Below are 22579 nucleotides of genomic sequence, written 5' to 3'. Positions count from 1 at the left end.
CATCTCTCCTCCACTCTTTCCCTTGATTTCTCTGCCCTCTTTCTCCCCACATCTCTCCCCTTCCCTTGTTCCATCTCCCCAGTTTCCTTCTCCATCAGTTTCCCCAACATCTCCCCAGCCCCCCGTCCCTCTCTCTCTTCATAGTTTTCTGCCTCTCTCTAACCCTATCACCCCCTCTCTATCTCCCTACCTCTCTCCCCATCTCTCCCAGTCTCCTTTTCCCTCTCTCCCCATCTCTCTTCTCTCATAGCTGCCTCTGCGGGGCTCCCTGGCTTCCCTCCCTCTGTCATCCCTTTTCTGTTCCCACTTGCCCTCCGCTCATCCCTGTTTCACACAGGAACTGGTTAGATACAGGAGAGATTCAAACAGAAACTGGGTTCTGTATGGGAGAGGGAAAGGTAAGCAGGGGGCCTTGTTGCCATGGTACCTACAGTTGATGGGGGAGGGGCTGGGTCTCCTGGGCCCCAAGTGCAGGAGTAAAGCAGTTAAGTCATACAGGTGCCCACTGGGCATCCCTTCTTTGTGTTTGCAGAGCTCTCAGCAGGAACTGTGGGAGGAGAGCCTGGACCTTTTTGCTTATTCTATCTTCCCAGTCGGTCTCTGTTACCTGTTTCTCTAGTCTTCTTCTCTCCACTTCAGCTGGTCTCTGCCTTAACTGTCATTTATTCGTGCTTGATAAGCATTGGTTCTCTGCTTTTTAGATAGTAGAACCTTGATTTTCTGAGTGATTTGTTCAGGGGTGACCTTAAAAATCAACCTAGGATACAGAGTCAATCCTTGGACTTTTGCCGAACCTGTTATAAAAGAGGATCTTTCTTTTTCCAATGAGGTTGCCAGGCTGGCTGGAGCTTAGGCTGGAGCTGCTGGGGACCATCACATCACCATATGGGGAGATAGCCTGCCCAAAAGCAAAGACAACATGAAGAAAGCAGAAACCAAAGATGCAGAAGGCCAAATTCCTGATGATGATCGAGGACACCTAGATCTAGCTGTGCCTGAAACCCTCACCCACCCAATAAATTCCCTCTTATGCTTAGGTTACTTGAGGTTCTATCATTGGCAATTACAACAGTCCAGACTTAAATGGACTCATTTCCAGGCCCAATTCCTCTGTGGCCCTGACTCCCTTTTGGCATTCTTATGTCTTTTTCTCTCCCATCAGGCTGTCCTTCACTTCCAGCTGCCAAGTCCATCCCTATAAGACAGGAGACATCTTTCATTCTCATGACCACAGGCACACCTAGCCCCCATGGCCCATCCAAGCTCTCTCCTTTCTGCCTCCTGACTGCTCTTTCTTCTCTTCATTCCCACAGCCTGACACCCACTCAGGTTTCAACGTTTCAAGGTCCTCTCCTGCCTGGACCCTCGCCCCAGCCTCCTTCTTGCCCTCACATCCTTCAATCTCTCCCCCTCATTTCCCTCCCCACAGGGTTTCAGAGAGGTCTTACTGCACTCGGAGCTGACCCTGCCTCTCCCCAGCTCTCAACGCTCCCATGGCTCCTCAGCACCCCTGGACAACATTTCCACCCTTCGGCCAGGCGTTTGAGAGCTGCATGCTCTGGTCCCGTCTTCCTCTCTCACCTCATACCTTCAAACATTCTTCAGTCACCTTTTATTAATTACTTTGTTTAATCAATCCCTCCCACCCCTCTCTCCTGTCTCTACTCTCCACATGCTGCCTTCTGCCCTTTTCCTGATACCCAAATGCCCTCATCCTCTCATAAGAAGCTCAAGTGCCCCCTCCTCTAGGAAGCCTTCTGTGACTTCCCCTCCTGCCAGTTGTGTTTTCTATCTCCTTCCTCTGCTGGTTCTTTATCAGCTTTTTTTTTTTTCTTCAGCCCTCTGAACACTGTGCACTCTGCCTGGCTTGCTCAGGGATTTGGGTCTGTGTCTGCCTCCCACTCCAGACCAGGGACTCCTGACTCATCTCTGGCTCTTCAGCATCAGGGAAGTGCAGAACGTGTATGTTGAATGAATAAACAAGTGACAATTTCCCTCTATTGCTGTGAACCACACTCAGCATCCTCCAAGTCCACTGCCCTGTCCTTCCTGGCCTGCATGAGGTAACACAGGATGAAGAAGAGAATATGGACTCTGGAGTCAAACAAACTACCATCAAATGCTATGCCCAGGCTGTGCAACCTTGGGCAAATGTCTTTGCCTCTCTGAGCCTTGCTTTCCTCATCTCTTACCAGTAATGCTGCCATGAAGGGCTAATAGTGCTTGAATAAAGCAAGATACAGCAAAGTCCCCACATCTGAGCCAGGCATAGAGGAGACACTCGGTTGAAAGTTACTCCCTTTCTGATCACTTTATTTTGCCATCTTTCTGTTCCTATCTCTACCTCCTTCCCTGTCTTTCTGCCTTAGCCCTACCTGCCTCCTCTGCCACTCACCCCAACTCTCTCAGGACATCCGTGTCCCACTCCCTGGCCTGACATGCAGCCTGGGACACAGATCCCTGAATCAGCATTTTCCTTCTATTCCAGAAATTATGTCAGAGCCACAGTGGGGGTGGGGCTGGTTGTAGCTCTGGTTAAAGGGTTTGCCTCCCTGCGTCCTCACCCACACAGGCCCTGGCCAACCTGGTCTACCTCTGTTCTCGGTGTTTGTTCTCCCAGGGGAGTGTGGAGATCTCATCCACACGAATGAACCTGAATGTGAGTGGCACGGCGGAATTAAGAAAATTCGCACAAGAGTATAGGAAAGCATGGGGTCAGGGGACTCAAGACCAAGCCAGTCAAGAGTTCCGAGCTCTGATTCCCATAGCATGTTTATTGAGAAAAAGCATTCTAGCATTCTAGCAGAGACTGGATTATAAATCACGATCATGGACATCACAAGGCATATGCTTCAACTAGATAAAAAAGTAGAACACCTTGTTTTTTTTTATGACTACTAGAGGAGATAGTTAATCTTTAAGTCGGAGCTGGAGCCTGGAGCCATCGGGCTATATGACTGCTTTATCTCAATCGGTTTTCCTTGAGACTAGTTCTGCTTTCAGAACTGCTTGCAGCCATGTAGCCGGTCATGCGCTCTCAGGATTGTTACTCCAAGTCAATGTCCTCTGTGTCCTCTGTGGTTCTCTACAAGGGGAGCACCAGGAGAAGAGGTGAATCTGTGTTTACACACGCTGTGAATGTCTCTGGATGTGTGTCTGCATTTGTTTGCAGGTACATTTGTGTGTGTGAATCCGTGGGTACTTTGCAAACTCATCCATTCATTCATGCATGTATGCACCCATCCATCCATCCAACGATCCACTCATCCACTCATTCAGCTATCCATCCGCTCATCCATCCATCCATCTATCCATCCATCCATCCATCCATCCATCCATCTATCCATCCATCCATTCACCCATCCATCTATCCATCCATCCATCCGTCCATCCATCCGTCCATCCATCCATCCATCCATCCATCCATCCATCCATCCGCTCATCCATCCGCTCACCCATCCATCCATCCACCCATCTATACAGCCAGCCATCCATCCATCCATCCACCCATCCATCCATGTCTGTCCGTTCATCCATCCATCCATCCATCTATCCATCCATCCATTCACCCATCCATCTAACCATCCATCCACCCGTCCATCCATCCGTCCATCCATCTGTCCATCCATCCATCCATCTATCCATCCATCCATCCGTCCATCCATCCACCCATCCAACTCATACATATATACATACATATACTTCTCTATTTATCCATCCACTTCTTCATTCATTCAACCAACCAATATTTATTGAGTGCCTATTGTGTGCCAGGCACCATGTCAGGCAGTGGGGACACAGCAGTAAACAAGCCCCATGGAGCTCATCAGTCCTCCTCCATGTGCCAAACTCCTACCCCAGGCTTTGCACAGACTATTGCCTTTCCCTGGAGCAGTCCTCTCCCCTCCCCCATCTTCACCTGGCTTATGCCAACTCAAATGTCACTTGCTCAGAGAAGCCTTCTGTGACCTCCTTCTCAGACACATAGCACCCTGGACTTTCCTTCACAACATTGATCCTCATATGGAGTTATTTAATGACCATCTGTCTCCACCACTAGACTATGAGGCTGGGATTTTTGTCTGCTTTGTTCCCGGCAAAATCCTTGGTGCTGAGAACAATGCCTGGTGCTCAGTAGATGCTCAGTAAGTATCTGTCAAATGGCTGCATGGGTTAAATTGAATGAATGTCTCTCTCTGTCTCCTGGTTCCCTGTCCAGTGCTCTGCACTCTTCTACATCCCCAATGATGATGACAGGCAAGGTCCTCAAACTTCCTAGATGCAAACAATAGAGTGGCTAAACATGGGGCGTCTAGTGTCGGACCACATGGCTTTGAAACTCAACTCTGGCACCTCCCAGCTGTGTGACCTTGGGCAGGGCACTTCCCCTCTCTGAGCCTCAATTTCCTCACTTGTAAAATGCAGTGAAAGAGTCTGTGAGCAAATGCATGTAATTACTAATTACAACAGCAGTAAACATTGATCATTTTCTCTAAGCATCTCTGGTGAATTTAATTTAATCCGCAAAATAACTTTTTGAGGTGGATACTGGGTTTACCCTCTCAATTTAAAAAAATTAGAAAAATAAAAAAGATTTCCCTCATTTACAGATGGTGGAGCTGAGGCACCAAGAATGTAAACCATTCACCCAAGGCTACAAATGCTGAAACAGCAGAGCTGGGATTTGAACTCAGGTACCCCGCTCCTACAGTCACATGCAACCAGTTCACTACAGTGCCTGAGTGCCTCTTTGGGAACATGTCATGGGGATCTAATAAGCTCATCTATGTGCACATCTCTGGGTGTCTGCATTGCTGCATACTCCTTCTGCGTGTGTCTCCCTGTGCAACACAGCGGCCTGTGGACCCTGGGCAGAAGTCTGACTGTGAGAGTGGTATTCAAGGTGCCTGCACCTGCGTGCACATAGCTGTGGGTGCACCACCCCCATGCAAGCTTCCCTAGGTGCAAATGTAGGTCCATCTGAGAGAACGCAAGAAGCACTGAGGGTAGGGTTCAGAGTGAACCTGGAAGGCATTTCTGGAGGATTCAACAGTGTGATGGTGACTGCAACATGTATACAAAGGCAGCAATTGGAGGGATCATCTAATTAAAGGGAGGGCCTAGGAAACTTGTCTTAAAGCGTCTGCAGAAGAAGCAGCAATTTTTTACTTAGATATTATATTTATATGGGTGTCACTGGGAGGCAGGGGGCAGCACTGAGGAAGATTGGGTTTGGCTCCAAGTCACCCCTGTGGGCTGCCACTGAGACTAGGTAGCTCTGGATCTTCTTCAAGGGATTTAACCTCTGTGGACCTCAGTTGTCTCCTCTCTGAAATGGGAATAACATAATTGCCCCCACCTCACAGGGCCAAAGTGAAGATTAACTCAGAGAATGTTTTCAAGGCACTTAGCCCAGTGCCCAGATCATAGTGGCAATTGTCATTAACTGCTATTACTTACGAGAAAAGGTATACTTGCTGCTTTTAAAAAATACTCATTAAACACCTACTTGGTGCCAATGCTCTCTCTATATTGACTGGTTTTTCGAACCTCCGGGTTCCTTAGGAAACAGGTTTATTGTCTGTATTTTGTTGATGCGAAAACTGGAACTCACAGCAAAGAGTGCAAGGTCACAAAGGCAGGAGCCGGCCCAGGAAGGATTCACATCCAGGTCCTTGCTTCCACCTCTACACCGGGCTGAGACTCGGGACAGCTGATTCTCAGGCTCTGCCTCGCCTCTCACCACCAGCCCTCAGAGCTCCTCTGCTGGGAGGACTGGAAGTCCTGGGTCCTGCGGAGAAGAGGTGGGGGGCGGGAGTTGGGCCTCCTGGGTCCCCGAGGGAGGAGGGAGCAGGGGGGGTGGATTCCTGGATCTGAGAGTGGAGGGGGTTGGGAGCTCAGTACCCTGGGTCCCGGGGGAAGAGATGACTGGGGTTCCGGACTTCTCTGTCTGTCTGGGAGAGGTGGGGATGTAGACCGGGACCCTTGGATCCTGGGGAAGCCTCAGATCTCCGATCTCTGCATCCTCCGCGGTGGAAGTGCGCTACGTCTCAGACGCCCGGGTCCCGGGAAATCTCCCTCCTTCCCCGCTGCGGCCTCGCTATTTCGGCTTTCAAGCCGCAGGTTAGGAGGGGAAGAAGGAGGGGGTGCAGGGGGAGGAGCCGCGGACCTGCGACAGGGGCGGGGGGAGGAGCCGAGCTGGCACCGCGGCCGGCGCGCGGGGCTGCTGCGGCGGCGGCGGCAGCTCCGGGTGAGTCCGCTCCTCCCCCTCCCCCTGCCACAGCCCCCGCCCCAGCCCCATCCCGGGGGGCGGCCCCGGCGCGTGGGGGCGGGGGTAGGTGCAGAGGTGCGCGGATCTCCGGCCTGGGAGTGGGAGTGCTGCAGTGTTTGCTGGCCGCCCCCGGGGAGGGGCACGTGGCCCTGAAAGGGGGGTCCCGAAACACCTGGGTGTACTCCAAACTGGCCCACCGATCCCTCGGGCGTGGGGACGGTTTACCCACCCCATGGTCCTTAAGGACTTAGGACTCCGCGGCTTCTCGAGGTCCCAGACATTATTCCTCTCCCCTGCAGCGCCTTGGGACCCCGGAACCTCATAACCCCCCCACCTCCAAAAAAATTCCCAACCTCTCTGCAGCCGGGAAAGGCATTAAGGACTTCAATTCCCATCAGCCCCTGCAGCGCCTGGTCTATGAAGCCTCAGCAACGCGAGCGCAAAGGCCTGCCGGGAATTGTAGTCTTTAAGCTTAACGGGAGCTGGGGGCCCGGAGGTGGGAAGGGGTGGCTGGACCTCCCGGGGGTCGCCTGGGGTCGAGCAGCTGGCCCGAGTAGGACAAGATGTGAGCCTCGGACTGAGCTTTTTCTTACGGCCACGACCCCCAGATCCGGCACCCCCTCCCACCACCTGGCTCGTGGGGACAAGTCCGCAGCCCTTTGGCCACCCTACAACCCCCATGGGCTACCGCCAGCCGCCGCCTCGGCTGCCATCCAGGACACGGCAGGGATAAGCGCAGGTGAGTCTGATTATGCCTGTCTCGGAGTCCTGGCCTTCTGCAGCACCCCACGACACCTGTCCATCTGTGAGTCCTGATCTGTCCATCCCTAATTTCCCCTGCGCCCTCCTTCCAGTCCATCTCTGATGTCTAGCTCCAAACCGTGTGTCGCTAATTCCCCTTCTCCCAACAGCCGCCTATTTCTCCTGATCTCCTCTCTTTTATGCCCCCCTAATCCAACCTTCCTTCTGCACCCATGTCTGTCTGCCCAGTCCTCCGCTGTATCCTTTGTCCATCTGTGATCTCTGGCCATTATTTTTCTGTCCTTTATTTCTGCACCCCATCCATTCTCCTGTCCACTGTTTGTCTCTCAAAGATATTTCTGTCCATGCTCTTGCCTAGCACTTATCACTGCCCCTCTGTGCATCCATCCTTCACACTCCCATGAATTACACACCAGCTCATTCTTTCTGGCTTGTCCATCCCAAGTCTCAATCTTTGACTTTCCCTCTGTCTGTCTGTTTATCTGTCCCTCTCTTCCGGGCCCCAGTTTGCCCTCCCCATTATCTCTATCTCCCCTCCTGTTATCTCTCCATCTCTCAACTTGGTCCTTATTTCTGCATCCTTCATCTCCATCCCTCCCCAGCCAGCACCACACAACCATCTCTTATCTCTCTACCTCCATCCCTCCCCCACCCCCTCTACACCTTCCTGTCCCTTGGACCTACCAAGCCCTTTCCCACCCTGGGCCATTGCTCATGCTGTTCCTGTGGATTTGAATGCTTTTCCCCACTCCAGCCCCACTCCCCACTGCCCATGGCTGTCTCCTTCTCACCCATCAGGTTTCAGAGAGCTCCCCCAACTGCCCACCTCCAGGTTCCTTTGTGACACATCCTCCAACTATCTCTTTCAGAGCACTTCTCACAGTCTGAGGGCTGTGTGTTTATGTGTGTGTGTGTTTGTTTATGTGTGTTTGTTGGTTCGTTTACTCCTTGTCTCCTCTCATTGGATTGGGACACCAGGAAGCCGGGGACTGCGTGGGGTTTGTTCCCTGCTAGATCTGCAGCAGGCAGCACCGTACCTCACATGTAGTTGGTGCTCAATGAATATTTGTTGAATGCACAAAGGAGAAATGGCTGTCCCATTGTCTCTCCATCCCTAAATTCTATCCTTTCATCTGTGCAACCCTAATCTTTGTCTCTTTGTGCATCCCTTTATTTGTGCATCCTTATTCTCTGCCCCTTGACTGGCCTTCCCAGTCTCCTCCTCCTTGACCATTTGCCCCTAATTTCTTTTTCTTTGTCCATCCCTCCCCTAATCTCCATCCCCTTGTCATTCCACCCCCAATCGCTGTCCCCTTGCCCATCCTTTTTCTGTCTCTTTCTGCCCCTTATCCACCCCCTCCCCCTCTCCCTCATCCCATTCCCCATCTGCTCCCTTGCCCGGCCCCTCCCAAGCACAGGATCCGGTGGCCACCATGTCAGGAGACTACGAGGATGACCTCTGCCGTCGGGCACTCATCCTGGTCTCGGACCTCTGTGCACGGGTCCGAGATGCCGACACCAGTGACAGGTGCCAAGAGTTCAACGACCTGCGAATCAGAGGCTATCCCCGGGGCCCAGATGCAGGTCAGCACCCCCAGGCATCTTGGCCAGCCCCCTGCTTCCACTATAGCCAGGATCTTCAGAGATTCAGAGCAGCCCTTCTCGGCTTTCTGTTCCTTACGGGGCCAGCCCCTCTTAGAGTCTTGCCTCTATCCTGCCTGCTGCTGGTCCCCCAACACTCTGATCTAAGGAGAAGGAGCTATGTGGTCCACTTGACATATGACCTTTTAGATTTTGCCCTGTGGGCCTCCTGTCCACCCTCCCCCACCACCGCTCCACTGCTGCCACACACCCGCTGCAGGTAACTTTGTGCATCTCACACAGCGCCTAGAAGCTCAGGCTCTTGAGTCCATCTCTCTGACTTGTCTGGGTTCAAATCCCACCTCCCCCACTTACTAAGTGAATGGCTTCTTCTGGGCCTCAATTTCCTCATCTGGAAAATGGGGATCATAGTGACTACTTCATGGGGCAGCTGAGAGACTCAAATGATGTAACACATGTGAAGTGCTAAGAACAAGCTGGGCACACAGTGGTCATTCAATAAATGTTGGAATATACTTACTGAGCACCGACTGTGTACCAGGCAGTATGCAAGGTCCATTACATATTTTATCAACTACTCACGATGACCTTTTCTGGTATATGTAATCCCTATTTTCTCTTTTTTTTAATTTTATTTTTAATTTTTTTAATTGAAGTGTGGTTTGATTTACAGTGATTCAGGTGCACAGCAAAGTGATTCAGTTCCATATATATATTCTTTTTCAGATTCTTTTCCATTATAGATTATTACAAGATACTGAATATAGTTATCATCTCTATTTTCAGTGAGGGAAACTGAGGCTCAGAGGGTGGAGTGATTGGCCCCAGGTCACCCAGCTGGGAAGCAGCAGGGTTCTGAGAGCTAGGATGTATCATGAGAGCCCTTGTCCAGATGAGAAACCTCGAGGAAGTATGAGCTGGGAGGTTACAAGGATAGTCACATTTGCTGAGCGCCAGGGCGGGGCTCAGCACCTCTAGTGCAGGATGTCTGGGGACAGTGATGAGGAATGAGGCCCAGAGAGCTGCAGCAGCTCACTCAGACTCTCACAGCCTATATGCAGGAGAGCCAGATTTTGACCCCAGGAAGTCTAGTACACTACTGCAATTCTGTGTGTGTGTGTGTGTGTGTCGGGGGGTGCCCCAAGACCACCCTCAGGTTCGATGATTTCTAGGACTCACAGAACTCAGAAAAGCTGTTGTTGTTGTTTTTAATAAATTTATTTATTTATTTATTTATTTATTTATTGGCTGCATTCGGTCTTCGTTGCTGCACACGGGCTTTCTCTAGTTGCAGCAAGCGGTGGCCACTCTTCATTGCAGTGCATGGGCTCCTCATTGCGGTGGCTTCTCTTGTTGCAAAGCACAGGCTCTAGGCACATGGGCTTCAGTAGTTGAGTTGCTCGGACTCAGTAGTTGTGGCTCTCGGACTGTAGAGCACAGGCTCAGTAGCTGTGGCGCACAGGCTTAGTTGCTCCACGGCACGTGGGATCTTCCTGGAGCAGGGATCAAACCCATGTCCCCTGCATTGGCAGGCAGTTTCTTAACCACTGCACCGCCAGGGAAGTCCCCAGAAAAACTGTTATACTCATGGTTACATTTCATGGCAGCAAAAGGATGGAGATTAAAACCAGCAAAGGGAAAAGAGGCATAAAGTAGGGTCCAGGCACAAGCTTCTAGTTGTCCTGTCCTGATGGAGTCACATGGACAGTGTTTAACTCTCTCAGCAACGATGTGTGACAACATGCAAAGACTAAGGCCCACTAGGGAAGTTAACCCGAGCCTCAGTGTCCAGGGTTTTTATTGGGGCTCTATCCTGTAGACACGGCTGACTGCCCATGTGGGGGAACTTAGCCCCTCCAGAGGTCAAGCTGATAACACGTGGCACAAGGACCCCACCATCAATCACATTGTTACATAGAGTATCTGATGTGGCCCAAGGTTTCTCAGATAAATAAAAACACTCTTTCAGGCAGGACATTCCAAGGGCTTAGAGATTCACCCCCAGGAGCTGATCAAGGACCAAGTGTTTCTTTGGGAGAGGTTAATATTTTACTGCACAACTACACTTCCTTACCCAGACCAAATGGCTCCCCAGTCCAGGCAGACAGGAATGAGAAATCTGCCAGAGTTTGGAGGATTGATGTTTTGACTTGGAGAGGGTCTGGGTCAGGCTGACAGTGGGGGAAAGCATCTGTTCAATTTTTCTCCCCCTTCTCTTCCAAGATGACCCCCTTTTCTCAATTCTCCCCATGTTTAGGAAGCTGGGAAGTCCTTGCTCTGGTTTCTAACAGGCCCCTAGAACTCTAAGTAGATGTTGGTCATTTCAAAAAGAACACCCTAAGGGGTTGGGAGCGGGGTGGGAAACTCAGAGTTCCGCCACTGCCTGCCATATGGCCCTGCAGGGTCACGTCCTGTCCCTCAGAGCCTCAGTTTCCTTATCTGTAAAATGGGATCAATCATCCCTAGGTTATATAGTGTCACGAGGATTAACACCATGGGCCAGCGACTTAGATTCACTGGGCCGTTCAGGACTGGAGGGCATCCCCTTGGCACCAAGGGCTCCCTGAAGTGACAGGACATAGCTATTCCACCCAGCTGTCCTTGCTGCCAATGGTTCAGTTACCTGCTCCTCCCCCTGCTCCCCATAACCCCCAGTCTGTACAGAGCAGGAATTTCCCCAGTGTTCCACTTCACTGAGACCCAGGAACCAACCCCAAATCAAATTCACATTTCCTTGAAAAGCCCCACTCCTGTTACCAATTACTGAATGAACCAGAAACCTTCGGTTCAAGACCTGGGCTGTCCTTGGGTTTCTCTGAAAGGCATATCAGCACATAGTGTGCATTCAGGTGTTAGCTGTGGTGGCAGTGGTGTTGGACACATGTGGCAGCACCAAAAGTATTTATTATTGGAACAAAAATTCATGTGTGAACTGCCATGTATTGGGAAATATTGAGGTGTGGTAGTATAACGGTAAATACGGTAAAGCCAGGCACCCTAGACTCAAATGCTGACTCCCCCCTCCCCCCCGCCCAGCTGTAGGACTCTGTGTCTTTGGTAACCTCGTGTCTCTTGGCCTCAGTTTCCTTTTGTGGAAAATACTAATGGACATGATAATGTTGCCAGCCTCCTAGGGTGCCTGTCAGCCGTAAGGAAGCTTATGCCTGTAAAGCACTTACGTGTCTGGAACAGAGTAACCTCTCAAGAAATGTTTGCTGTTACCTCCTCCAGCTTGCTCTGCATACCATTTGCTTCCTGCATTCCTTCAAAGCACTATGTGAGGCAGAACTGACTTTCCCCGTTTGACAAATGGGGACTGTCAGGCTCAGAGAGGTTAAGATGTGTTCCCAAAGCCACACAGCGAGCTGGGATTTGAACCCTGACCCGCCTAACTGTGCCACGCAGTCTCCTCTCTCCTTGATCATCCCTGAGCATTTGGGGGAACCTTGGTCCCACCTCGGAGGGTGCATCCCCTTATAGAGAGGCAGTGGGGGTTGGCGATCGAGAACAAAAAGACAGACTGCCGGTCCAGTCCCAGGTCTGTCATTGACTGCCTGTGCAGCCTTATAAAAGCCACTCAGCCTCTCAGTTTCCTCATCTTTAAAATGATTAGATAGAAACACCGACCTTGCGTGGTCGTGGAGTTTATACTAAGTAGTATATGTAAAGTGCTTGGGAGGTTGAGTGGCAAATACTAAAGGTTAGCTCTTTGGGGACAGCAGTGGGAGGATAAACTCTGACCCCACCCTGACCCCTGACCTTTGTCCTCACTCTCTCCAGACATCTCCGTGAGCCTGCTGTCGGTCATCGTGACGTTCTGTGGCATTGTCCTTCTGGGTGTCTCCCTCTTCGTGTCCTGGAAGCTGTGCTGGGTGCCCTGGAGGGACAAGGGAGGCTCAGCAGTGGGCGGTGGCCCCCTGCGCAAAGACCTAGGCCCTGGGGTCGGGCTGGCAGGCCTGGTAGGCGGCGGCGGGCACCACCTAGGGGCTGGCCTGGGTGGCCATCCCCTGCTGGGGGGCCCACACCACCATGCCCACACTGCCCACCATCCACCCTTCGCTGAGCTGCTGGAGCCAGGCAGCCTAGGGGGGTCGGAACCCCCTGAGCCCTCCTACTTGGACATGGACTCGTATCCAGAGGTTGCCGCTGCTGCAGTAGCCGCTGGGGTCAAACCGAGCCAGACATCTCCTGAGCTGCCCTCTGAGAGCGGGGCAGGCTCTGGGCTGCTCCTGCTGCCCCCCAGTGGTGGGGGCTTGCCCAGTGCCCAGTCACACCAGCAGGTCACAAGCCTGGCACCCACCACCAGGTGAGACAGGCTACAGGGCTGGGGGTCCACTCTGAACTTCTGTTCCTCTTCTGCGTCTCTTTCCGATCTATGGCCCTCATGAATCCTGGAGAAGGAGGAAGCTTGGGCCTCAGACCCCTGGGTTTGAGGGAAGAAGGAGCTTGAGGTCTAGGTTCTTGGATCCAGAGGAAGGAGGAGGCCAAAGATAGGACTCCAGGATCAGGAAAGTGGAAGAGAACGCAGATTAGATCCCTGAGTCTCTGGGGCACAAGGCAATTCATCTCTTTCACCCGAAGCCAGGGTTGGTGGTGGGACCTGCAGTTCCTTCATCCATTGTTGCTCATTCTCTACATGTGTACTGAGCAACGAGTATGAGCTAGACCCGAGTTGGGTGTTGGAAAAATAGAGGTGAGCGCAGCAGACAGACCCTGCCCTCATGTCACTCACAATCCGAGGGAAGTGGGTCTGCAAATCCACTGTCCCAATCCAGCCAGGCCAGGGCTGTGGTAAAGCAGCCTAGGGGACATGGGTGGGACCAGATCACACAGTGTCTTGAATGCTGGACTGAGGTGTTGAGACTTTGTCCTAGGGCACTGGGGAGCCACAGAAGGCTGTGAGCAGAGGAGGTCAGCTCTGGGTGTAGAAAGACCTCTCTGGGACCACGTTAGGAGACAGACTGGAGGAACAGACTGGAGGCCGAGAGTCCAGGCAGGAGAGGAACAAGGCTGAGCTGAGGTCACGGGGCTGGTGGAGGAGGAGACGAGGTAGAGAGAGTCAGGAGGCAGAGAGTCAGGGATGGACCTGGGGGCTGATGTCTGTGGGTAGGAGGGGGTGGGAAGAGGTAAGGACAGCATCCAAGAGTCTAGTCTGATGACTGGGTGAATGGTGGGGCTGTCAGAGGATTTAGGAAGAGCAGTGGGTTTGAGGGAGACCCTGAGCTTATCTGGGTCTTGTTGAATGGGAGGGGCCTGGGGGAACATCAAGGCAAAAACTGCCTCCCAGAAGGACTGTCTTGGACCCCAGGGGTTCATGGGTGGTTCTTGTCCAGGGGGCTGGCCAGGGGTGCATAGAAAATATAGTTTGAGGTCTCTGGGGCGGCCTTCCAGGGTTTGGTAGATACATCGGTCTGAGTTCCCCCTTTTCCCATTATACAGATGAAGAAACTGAGGCTCAAAGGGTGTTAATGACATGGTCAAAGTCACTGTGGGAGCAGGGAGTGGCCCGCTGGTCAGTAGCTGAAGGCATCTCAGTCCACATCCCTTTCCGTGGTTCTATGCCCACCCCCACTTCCCCCAGCCCAGTGCCTGCCTCTCAGTGCATCTGGGGCTGCCATGTCCAGTCATGACTGTCCATCGCTAGGGACCTGGGTGTGATGGTCTATGCAGGAGAGGGTGGATGAGCAGGGACCCCAGGGATGGGGAAACTCGGGAGATGGGAGGGAAAGGATTGGAGAGGAGGGGAGGATGGCCCCAGGTGTCTGACTTGCAAATCTAGGTGGATTGTGGGGAATTGGGAAAGGAAGTAGGTTTGGGAGGAGGCACTGAGCCCAGCAGGGAACATGAGGGGTATGTGGTGCCTTATTGGCAGCCAAGGCTGAGGGCTGAAGCAGGCTGGAGCTCAGGAGACAGGTTTAGCAGACACCAGGCTGCTGATGGTCGTGGAAACCTGGGGCACAGATGAGCTTGTCCAGGGCAAGTGCGTGAGTGAGAAGGGGACAAAACGGCAAAGATGGTTAAGGATGGTGCTTTGGGCTCCCAGAGTGTTCTACAAACATAGACAGCCAGAAAAGGAAATTGAAGGAGAAAGAACTGGCCGGGAGGAGCAATGGGAGAGGACAAGGCTGGGGCTAGGACAGGTTGGGAAGACTTGAAAACGGGCAGATGGGGGATCAGGGGGTCTGGGCTGTGTGAGGCCCCAGGGGTCCATAGAGAAGTTATTCCGGGTCACTCCTTGAGGTCAGAAGGAGGCTTCTAGAGGCTGGTGCAAGGCCAGGTCTGGGCTGGAGCTAGCTTAGAGAAGGGGATACTCACCTCCCTCATACAGATGGGGAAACTGAGGCTCAGAGAATTCAAGTGCCTTGCTCAAGGTCACGGTGGGCAAAGGTGGGGATCCTGGCTACCGGGTTTGGGGAAGAGGCAGGGAGGAGCCTCCCGGGTCTTCAGACGCAGTCAAAGATGGGAGCCACTGACTCCACCTCGTCTTCCCCGCCCCCCGCAGGTACCCAGCCCTGCCACGGCCCCTCACCCAGCAGACCCTGACGCCCCAGCCCGACCCGGGCAGTGAGGAGCGGCCGCCCGCCCTACCCTTACCCCTGCCAGGCGGTGAAGAAAAGGCCAAGCTCATTGGGCAGATCAAGCCGGAACTGTACCAGGGCACTGGACCCGGAGGCCGGCGGGGGGGCGGGGCCCCGGGCTCTGGAGAGGCCGTTGCGGGGGCGCCCTGCGGCCGCATCAGCTTCGCCCTGCGGTACCTCTACGGCTCCGACCAGCTGGTGGTGCGGATCCTGCAGGCCTTGGACCTCCCGGCCAAAGACTCCAACGGCTTCTCAGACCCCTACGTCAAGATCTACCTGCTGCCTGACCGCAAGAAAAAGTTTCAGACCAAGGTCGGCAGTGGCAGGCTGCACACCCGGGTCTCAGGGAGGAGGGGCGGGGTCCAGCGTCCTGGGTCTGAGGGAGGAGGGGGCTGGGGGCCCGGACTCCTGGGTCCTGGGCACGAGGGGCTGGCGGGCATGGTTCTCCTTTCCTCGCCCACCCCCTCCAGGTGCACAGGAAGACCCTGAACCCCGTATTCAACGAGACGTTTCAGTTCTCGGTGCCCCTCGCTGAGCTGGCCCAGCGCAAACTGCACTTCAGCGTCTATGACTTTGACCGCTTCTCCCGGCACGACCTCATCGGCCAGGTGGTGCTGGACAACCTCCTGGAGCTGGCCGAGCAGCCCCCCGACCGCCCGCTGTGGAGGGACATCGTGGAGGGTGGCTCGGTCAGTGGCTCCTGCCTCCCTCATCCCCGGGGACCTGGGACCCCTCAGGTGGCCACCTCCTTTCCCCCCCCCCCTTCATAACCTCATAACTCCTTGATCCTGGAGTTTTCTTTTTAGCTTTATTTTGCTGCAAAATATTGAAAATGTACAAACAAGAGTAGAGAATGACATAATGGACCCCCGTTCCCCCTCCACACTTTGTCGAATAGTCACATCATTACAGGGCCCCAGACTTCCTACCGTCTGACTCCCTGTTGACATCTGATGGTAACCACTGAGAGAACTGCGATGCACCCACCGGCCAGCTTTATCACACCTCCATGCCATGACCCCGTGACTTCTGCCCTCTGACCCTAGATTCCTGACCCTCCAACTTTCCAAGCCCAAAGTTCCTGGCTTTTGTTTTTCCAACTTCCTTCCCCTTACAACCTCCGGATTTTCCAATTCCCAGACTTCCTGACCACCCCCACCCCCCCCAGACCCCTCTGGTCTCTGAACATTTTGTTTCAAATCCCTGACTTTCACACTCTCTAATTTAATCGAATCCTCTGTTTCTTCACGGTCTCCACCAGCATCCTGATAGCCTGACACCCCAAGCCTCAGACATACTGGAATCCCCAATATCCTGACATCTCCCAAACTCCCCCAACACCCCCTACTGGCCCCTTCCTCATTTCTCACAGCCTCACTCTCCTGTACATCCAATCCTTCCCCAAGCCCAGCTCCCAGATCTTTGTTGGGTGTCCTGACCCCTTCCAAGCCCCAAACTTCACACCCTCCCAGCTCCTCAGCCCCCTCAGTTCCAATCTGTGGGTTTCCCAACATTGCAGCTCTCTGCCAGTCTGGGGTAGCAGTGTGTGTCAGGGAGGTGAGCCCAGTCCTCATATCATGAGAGGGCTAGCTTTGCCCACCTGATGGCCCTACTCAAGGTCCTCCCCATCTCTGAGCCTCAGTTTCCCTATATGTACAAAGACACAGTTGAACCGGGTGCCCATGGCTCTCCTAAAGTCCCCTTCACGGGGTCTCTGCAGCCTGCTTGCTCAGTCCCCCAAGCCCAGCCTCTGAGAACCATGTGCCTAGTTGCAGGGCCCTGATTTCCAGGACCCCCTGTCTGTCCCACCAACCCCCCCTCCCTGTCATTCCCCAAAGGCAGCCTCACCCAAAATCAACCTCCTGAATCCATCTTTGTCTCCTTCTGTCACCTCTCGTTTTCCCTCCCCCTCCTGATCACTCCAGGGATCGCTCTTTCTTTCATTTATTCATGCATTCCTTCAACAACTGTTTTTTTTCTGGATCGAGAACTGGGGACCCCAGACAGTCCACGGGAGCTGCAGGCCTAGGTTGTCACACGGTTTGCTGTCAGGGGCCAGCTTTATGGGGACGCACAGGGGGAGTATCTGCTCAGGGCTGCAAGGAGTCTGGGAGCTTGTGGGAAGAGGTGACGGCTAAGCTGAGGCTTGAGGGCTGAGAGGAGATGGGGAGGAAGGGTATTTTAAGCCAAGAGAACAGCCTGGACAAAGCCTCAGGGGACTGAGTGGGGAGTCTAGGGACCTGGGCTCTGGTCAGTGTGGTTGGGAGGCGAGAGGCTGAGATAAGGCTGAAGGACTGTACAGGCAGGTCACAGGTCCCCTAGCTCTGGCCACTGCTCCAGGTCCACCTGTGTGTGTCAGGGCGGAGGCTCTGCCTCCCTCGCAACCTCATTCTGGTTCTTGGCTATTGCCTGCCCTAATATTGACTTCTGTGCGTGTCTTTTCTCAGTCCCACTCTCCCTGGATTTCTGTCCCTTTCCTGATGTAGGTCTCTGCCTCTGTTTCTCTCTCTCTCTGGATCTTTTCCCTTCCCCTCTCATTCTGCGTCTTTGACACTGTCTCTGGGTCTCCATACCCCCCACCAAGTCTCTGTCTCCCTCTCCAGGTCTCTAGTCCTGCCCCCGGGGACTCTGTCCCCTCCCAGGCCTCTGTCCTCCCTCTAAGTCTGTGCCCCTGTTCCCTCCCCCCGCTCCCCCCACCAGGGGCCTGGGTTTCTACCACCCCCCACTGCTCTGGGTCTTTCTGCCTTTAGAACTCTGTGTGTCTGGCTTTCTGACTGTTTCTCTCACCGTTAGCATCTCTGTCTCAGTCTACTTCTCATGGTGTTCTTATTCTCTCCCTCTCCCTCCCCCTCTCTCCCTCCCCGCCCCCTTTCTGTTCCTCTCCTGCTCTTTCCCCCCCACCCATGCCTCTTCCAACCTTCCCTGCAGAACAAATAGGCTTTGACGGTGGCGCGCAGCTGTGGCCAGGGAGTTACCAGGTTTGGCCCGGAGTCAGATTGTTAAGTGGGTGGGAAACCTGAGCCCTGGAGCTCAGGGAGGAGAGCTGGAGCCTGGAGATGGGAGAGAAAGTCGGGGAGGCAGGGGGAAGCTGAGCCAAGGCAGCGCTGACCCTCTTTCCCCAACCGCAGGAAAAGGCAGATCTTGGGGAGCTCAATTTCTCACTCTGCTACCTCCCCACGGCCGGGCGCCTCACCGTGACCGTCATCAAAGCCTCTAACCTCAAAGCAATGGACCTCACCGGCTTCTCAGGTGGGTTCCAGGATGGCGCTGGCATCTGAGCGAGGAGGGGCGGGGGACTGGGACTCCTGGGTCCCAGCGAGGAGAGGGCTGAAAGTGCAGACTCCACAGTCTGAGAGAGGAGGAGGTTGGGGGTGGGGGGAGGGCGGGCAGACGTCTCTAAGTCTCCGGTAGCAAGAGTCTGGGTTCCAGACTCATGGGTCTGAGGGAGGAGGGGCTGGGAGAGACAAGGCTGGGGACCCAAACCCTTGGGTCTGGGAGGAGAGGGGTCTAGAGTACTCAGTGGGGTCTGAGGGAGGACGTCGCGGTTCAGTGCTCCCCACTCCCGCCCCCAGACCCCTATGTGAAGGCCTCTTTGATCAGCGAGGGGCGGCGTCTGAAGAAGCGGAAAACCTCCATCAAGAAGAACACGCTGAACCCCACATACAACGAGGCGCTGGTGTTCGACGTGGCCCCCGAGAGCGTGGAGAACGTGGGGCTCAGCATCGCGGTGGTGGACTATGATTGGTGAGGGGGGGAGCGGGGCGGGATGGGGATGAGAACAGGCGGTGGGGTCGGGCCTGCCTCCCTCCCACCCTCTCAGGTGCTCACCGACCCCCACCCCTGACCGCCAGCATCGGGCACAACGAGGTGATCGGCGTGTGCCGCGTGGGTCCCGACGCCGCCGACCCCCACGGCCGCGAGCACTGGGCCGAGATGCTGGCCAACCCGCGCAAGCCCGTGGAGCACTGGCATCAGCTGGTGGAGGTGAGTGGAGCGCCGCCCGAGGCCCCGCCCCACGCCATTCGCCCCTTCATTCCCGCAATGCATCGCGGCTGCCTAGGTTCCAATCCCCGCTCTACCATCTCTAGCTGAGTGACTTGGAGCAAGTGACTTGATCTTTCTGTGCCTTAATATCCTCTGCTGGGAAATGGGGCCATTAACACCATCTCTTGCTAGGACAGATGTGAGGATTCCGTGAGTTCATGCAGGACTACGTGTCTGCCTCTTAGCAAGGGCTCAGTAAATAGTCAGCTACTGTTATTCTTATTACCCGTGATGCTAAGTCCCAAATAAAAGGAAAACACTAGGTGATCAGATGGAGCAGGGTTTTCTTTATTTGTTATTTAAAGCAGGCTGTGAAAATTGATGGATTGTGGTTTACTGGGGAGGGATCAACAATTTTTCTTTCGAAATGAATAAGAAAATAAAGTTGAAATAGAGCAGAACAGACATTTTCACAGGGCAGCAAACCAAGGATCATAGCTTAAATTTATTTTTTCCCTGTCAGTTGTGGTCCAAAACGTTTTGGAATCTGGGAGGTAGAAGGAATCTGGAATGGGGGCTGGGGGGATGCCCTTTAGGTTAGGGGGTCTGGAGGGCTTCTCAGAGGAAGTGACATTTGAGCAGAGGCCTGGAGGTTGAGAAGGAATGGGCTTAAGTGAAGAAGATTGCAGGGAGAGGGCAAGGCTGCCCGTTCCTCTTAATCATCGAACAAGCAGGGCTTAGCAGTGGTCCTGGGGCAGGGAAAGAAGGAGGAAGGACAGATCCCAAGAGGCCTTGTGGGGCACTCGAGAACCAGCTTGATGATTTTTAAATTAAAAATTTAAGATCACTTAAGATCATTACTTGGTCAGGAGACATTTTCAAACATGGTTCTCTCATTTGAAACCAAGAAAAGCAAAAAAGTAGATTTTGAAACTGTTGATGAATTTGCTGTCACTAAAGCCAAGAAAGAAAATTAATACTAAATTCTTTGTAGGGTATAAATTAAACATTTAAACTTAAGACAATGTGAATTTGAATACACTTGCTCTTCTTTTTTTTTTCCCCCAAAATCTTCTCTACTATTTTAATATGCCAGGAAAAAAAAAAAAAACCATTAAAAAATACAAAAAAATCCGGTGCATAGTTCTTTTGTCTCCAGCTCCTGAGCCCAGGAACTGGCCTTTATTTACAATTTAAATAAATTTTAATGTTAAATAAATAAAATAAAATTTTAAATAAAACAAGTTTTATTTTAATGTATTTAAAATGGCACAGGGCTGGCTTTTATTTAAAATTTACATTTTGCTCACCATGGATTCTTTTTACATTAATTTTGATTTTTTTTTAAAGATTGCATTCCAGCAGGATTTATCTTGATTGCTGAGTTTGGATGCCCCTTAAATTTTACACCAGGAGTCAGTTCCTCACTTGGAATTGACTAGTTGGCCCTGCTTTGGACTTTTTTCCAGGGTTGGGGGGATTTAGAGGGCTGAGCACAGAACTCAGATGTGAGTTTTGAAAAGACTGTGATTCTACTTAAACCGATGGAGGATGGAGGGGCGGGATGGGGCATCTCCCTCCTTCCGTCAAGCACTCTTCTAAGTCACTCACTCATCTCTTCACAAACTTCTCTAGAAGCTCCCGTGTGCCATCCATGCTCATGCTCCTCGATGGAGAGGAGCTGAACCCTGGCGGAGACTAGCCCTGACCTTGACTTTCAGCCAACAGTGTTATGTGGCCCCAGAGGGTCCTTCTACTCCCAGAGCTGACCCTGCCCCTTCTCTGCTCAGCCCTCCCATGGCTCCCCAACACCCCCAGAACTGGGTCTGGGCTCCTCGGAGGCCCTGCAGGGTCTTGCCCATCACCCCGGTATCCTCATCTCTCCTTACGTTTCCAGTGACTGTTTCTTTGTGTCTCAGTTCCCCACCTGTAGAATGGGGCTGTTGTACCACGTGTCCCATCACTTCAGAGCTGGGCAAAAAAAGAGAACTGTAAATGATGAAAACAGGGAATTCCCTGGTGGTCCCGTGGTTAGGACTCCACGCTTCCACTATCAAGGTGGCGAGTTCAATCCATAGCTGGGGAAGTAAGATCCCACAAGCCGTGTGGTGCAACCAAAAAAGAAAAAAAAAAAGATGGAAACAGGTTTGAAGTCTTATTAGGTTGATTATTAGCAACTGTTTTGCCTCTGTCCCCTGCTCCTGAGCCTTCTGGATTTCCCTCTTCAGGAAAAGACTTTGACCAGCTTCACGAAAGGCAGCAAAGGATTATCAGAGAAAGAGAACTCAGAGTGAGGGGTAAGGAACCCAGACTGCGGGTGGGAGAGGCTGGACTTCTGGGTCTAAAGGAGGAGGGGCTGGGGGCCTGGACTCCTAGATCTGAGGATGGAGGGACATAGGACCAAGATTCCTGGGTCCCTGGGGTGGTGACGGAGCTTCAGCAGGTCATGGGCCCGCTCTCTGCCATCACTGATGTTTCCTCCCTGTCCGGTCCTGCAGGTCTGGCCTAGGCTTGGGATCAAACCAGGCCCCCTCAGGACCCCATCCCTTCCTGCCCGGACTGTGAATTCATCTCCTCGAAGCCATAACGTCCGAGCCGCGTGGTGCGGGGCAGCCCTGGGCCCGCCCATCCTTCTACCCCTGGAGGCGTGGGGGTGGGAGGCAGGCGGGCCCAGCTCCCTGTTTCAGGGTGGGGGGCATTCAGTCTCCACTTTGTCTGTCTTCACTTCCCCAGGGCTACCCATCCAGGCAAGGGGCCATGCATGTCTGGGGGACCCCTGCCCCCCAAAAAAACCTCTGTGTGTCTCTCTGTCTCTTTGCTGTTTGTACAAGACTTGGTGTCCTAACCCTCGTTCTCACCGTGAATGTCAATGGGCCAATCCTCCGTGTTCCCCTAGACACACACACACCTGTGTCCACCCTTTCCGTTCACCACACCCCGAGTCTGGCCGATCCCCCCACTGCTGCTGCTATCAACACCAGAATAAACACACACCGTGGGTCTCACTCCATCTGGGGCTCCTGTCCTTTCTGGGAGCTGGAAGCTGGGTTGGAACATCCTGGCTCTGCATTCAGACAAATGTTTCATTCACTGGCTGGGTGACCTTTGCCAACTTCATTGATTTCTCTGAGCCTTCCTAAATTTCACATTGGCCAGGACCACTGTGATTATAGGAGACAAAATGCAACCCAAAGTACTGTAAGCCACACGCAGAACTGAAAGACCACCACGCAAGTCTGAGCATACAGAAGGACTTCAGGGATGGTTGGATCCAGGTGTTCAAGTGATTCTGCTTTGTCCTTTATTGACTTCATTCTCAGGCAGGTCTTTGGAATGGTAATAAATGGCCATTTGGAACTGCAGGCTTATAATGCTGCATCTG

The 22579-nt window shown here is 53.1% G+C and overlaps 1 protein-coding gene across 1 annotated transcript; it reads left to right on the top strand.

Annotated features, from left to right (window-relative positions):
• Window positions 1–8466: 8466 nt before the first annotated feature.
• Window positions 8467–22197, top strand: SYT3 (synaptotagmin 3). The gene is made up of 9 exons (XM_057712252.1): window positions 8467–8617; window positions 12416–12941; window positions 15138–15525; window positions 15684–15902; window positions 18342–18462; window positions 18786–18957; window positions 19065–19197; window positions 21426–21494; window positions 21696–22197. Exons 1-8 carry the CDS (start codon window positions 8467–8469, stop codon window positions 21489–21491), a joined length of 1776 nt encoding a protein of 591 aa, XP_057568235.1. The 3' UTR covers window positions 21492–21494; window positions 21696–22197.
• The last annotated feature ends 382 nt before the right edge of the window (window positions 22198–22579 follow it).

This window comes from Hippopotamus amphibius, chromosome 16 (assembly GCF_030028045.1).
Source record: "Hippopotamus amphibius kiboko isolate mHipAmp2 chromosome 16, mHipAmp2.hap2, whole genome shotgun sequence".
Classification (NCBI taxonomy): domain Eukaryota; kingdom Metazoa; phylum Chordata; class Mammalia; order Artiodactyla; family Hippopotamidae; genus Hippopotamus; species Hippopotamus amphibius.
This window is presented reverse-complemented; position numbering and strand designations above follow the sequence as displayed.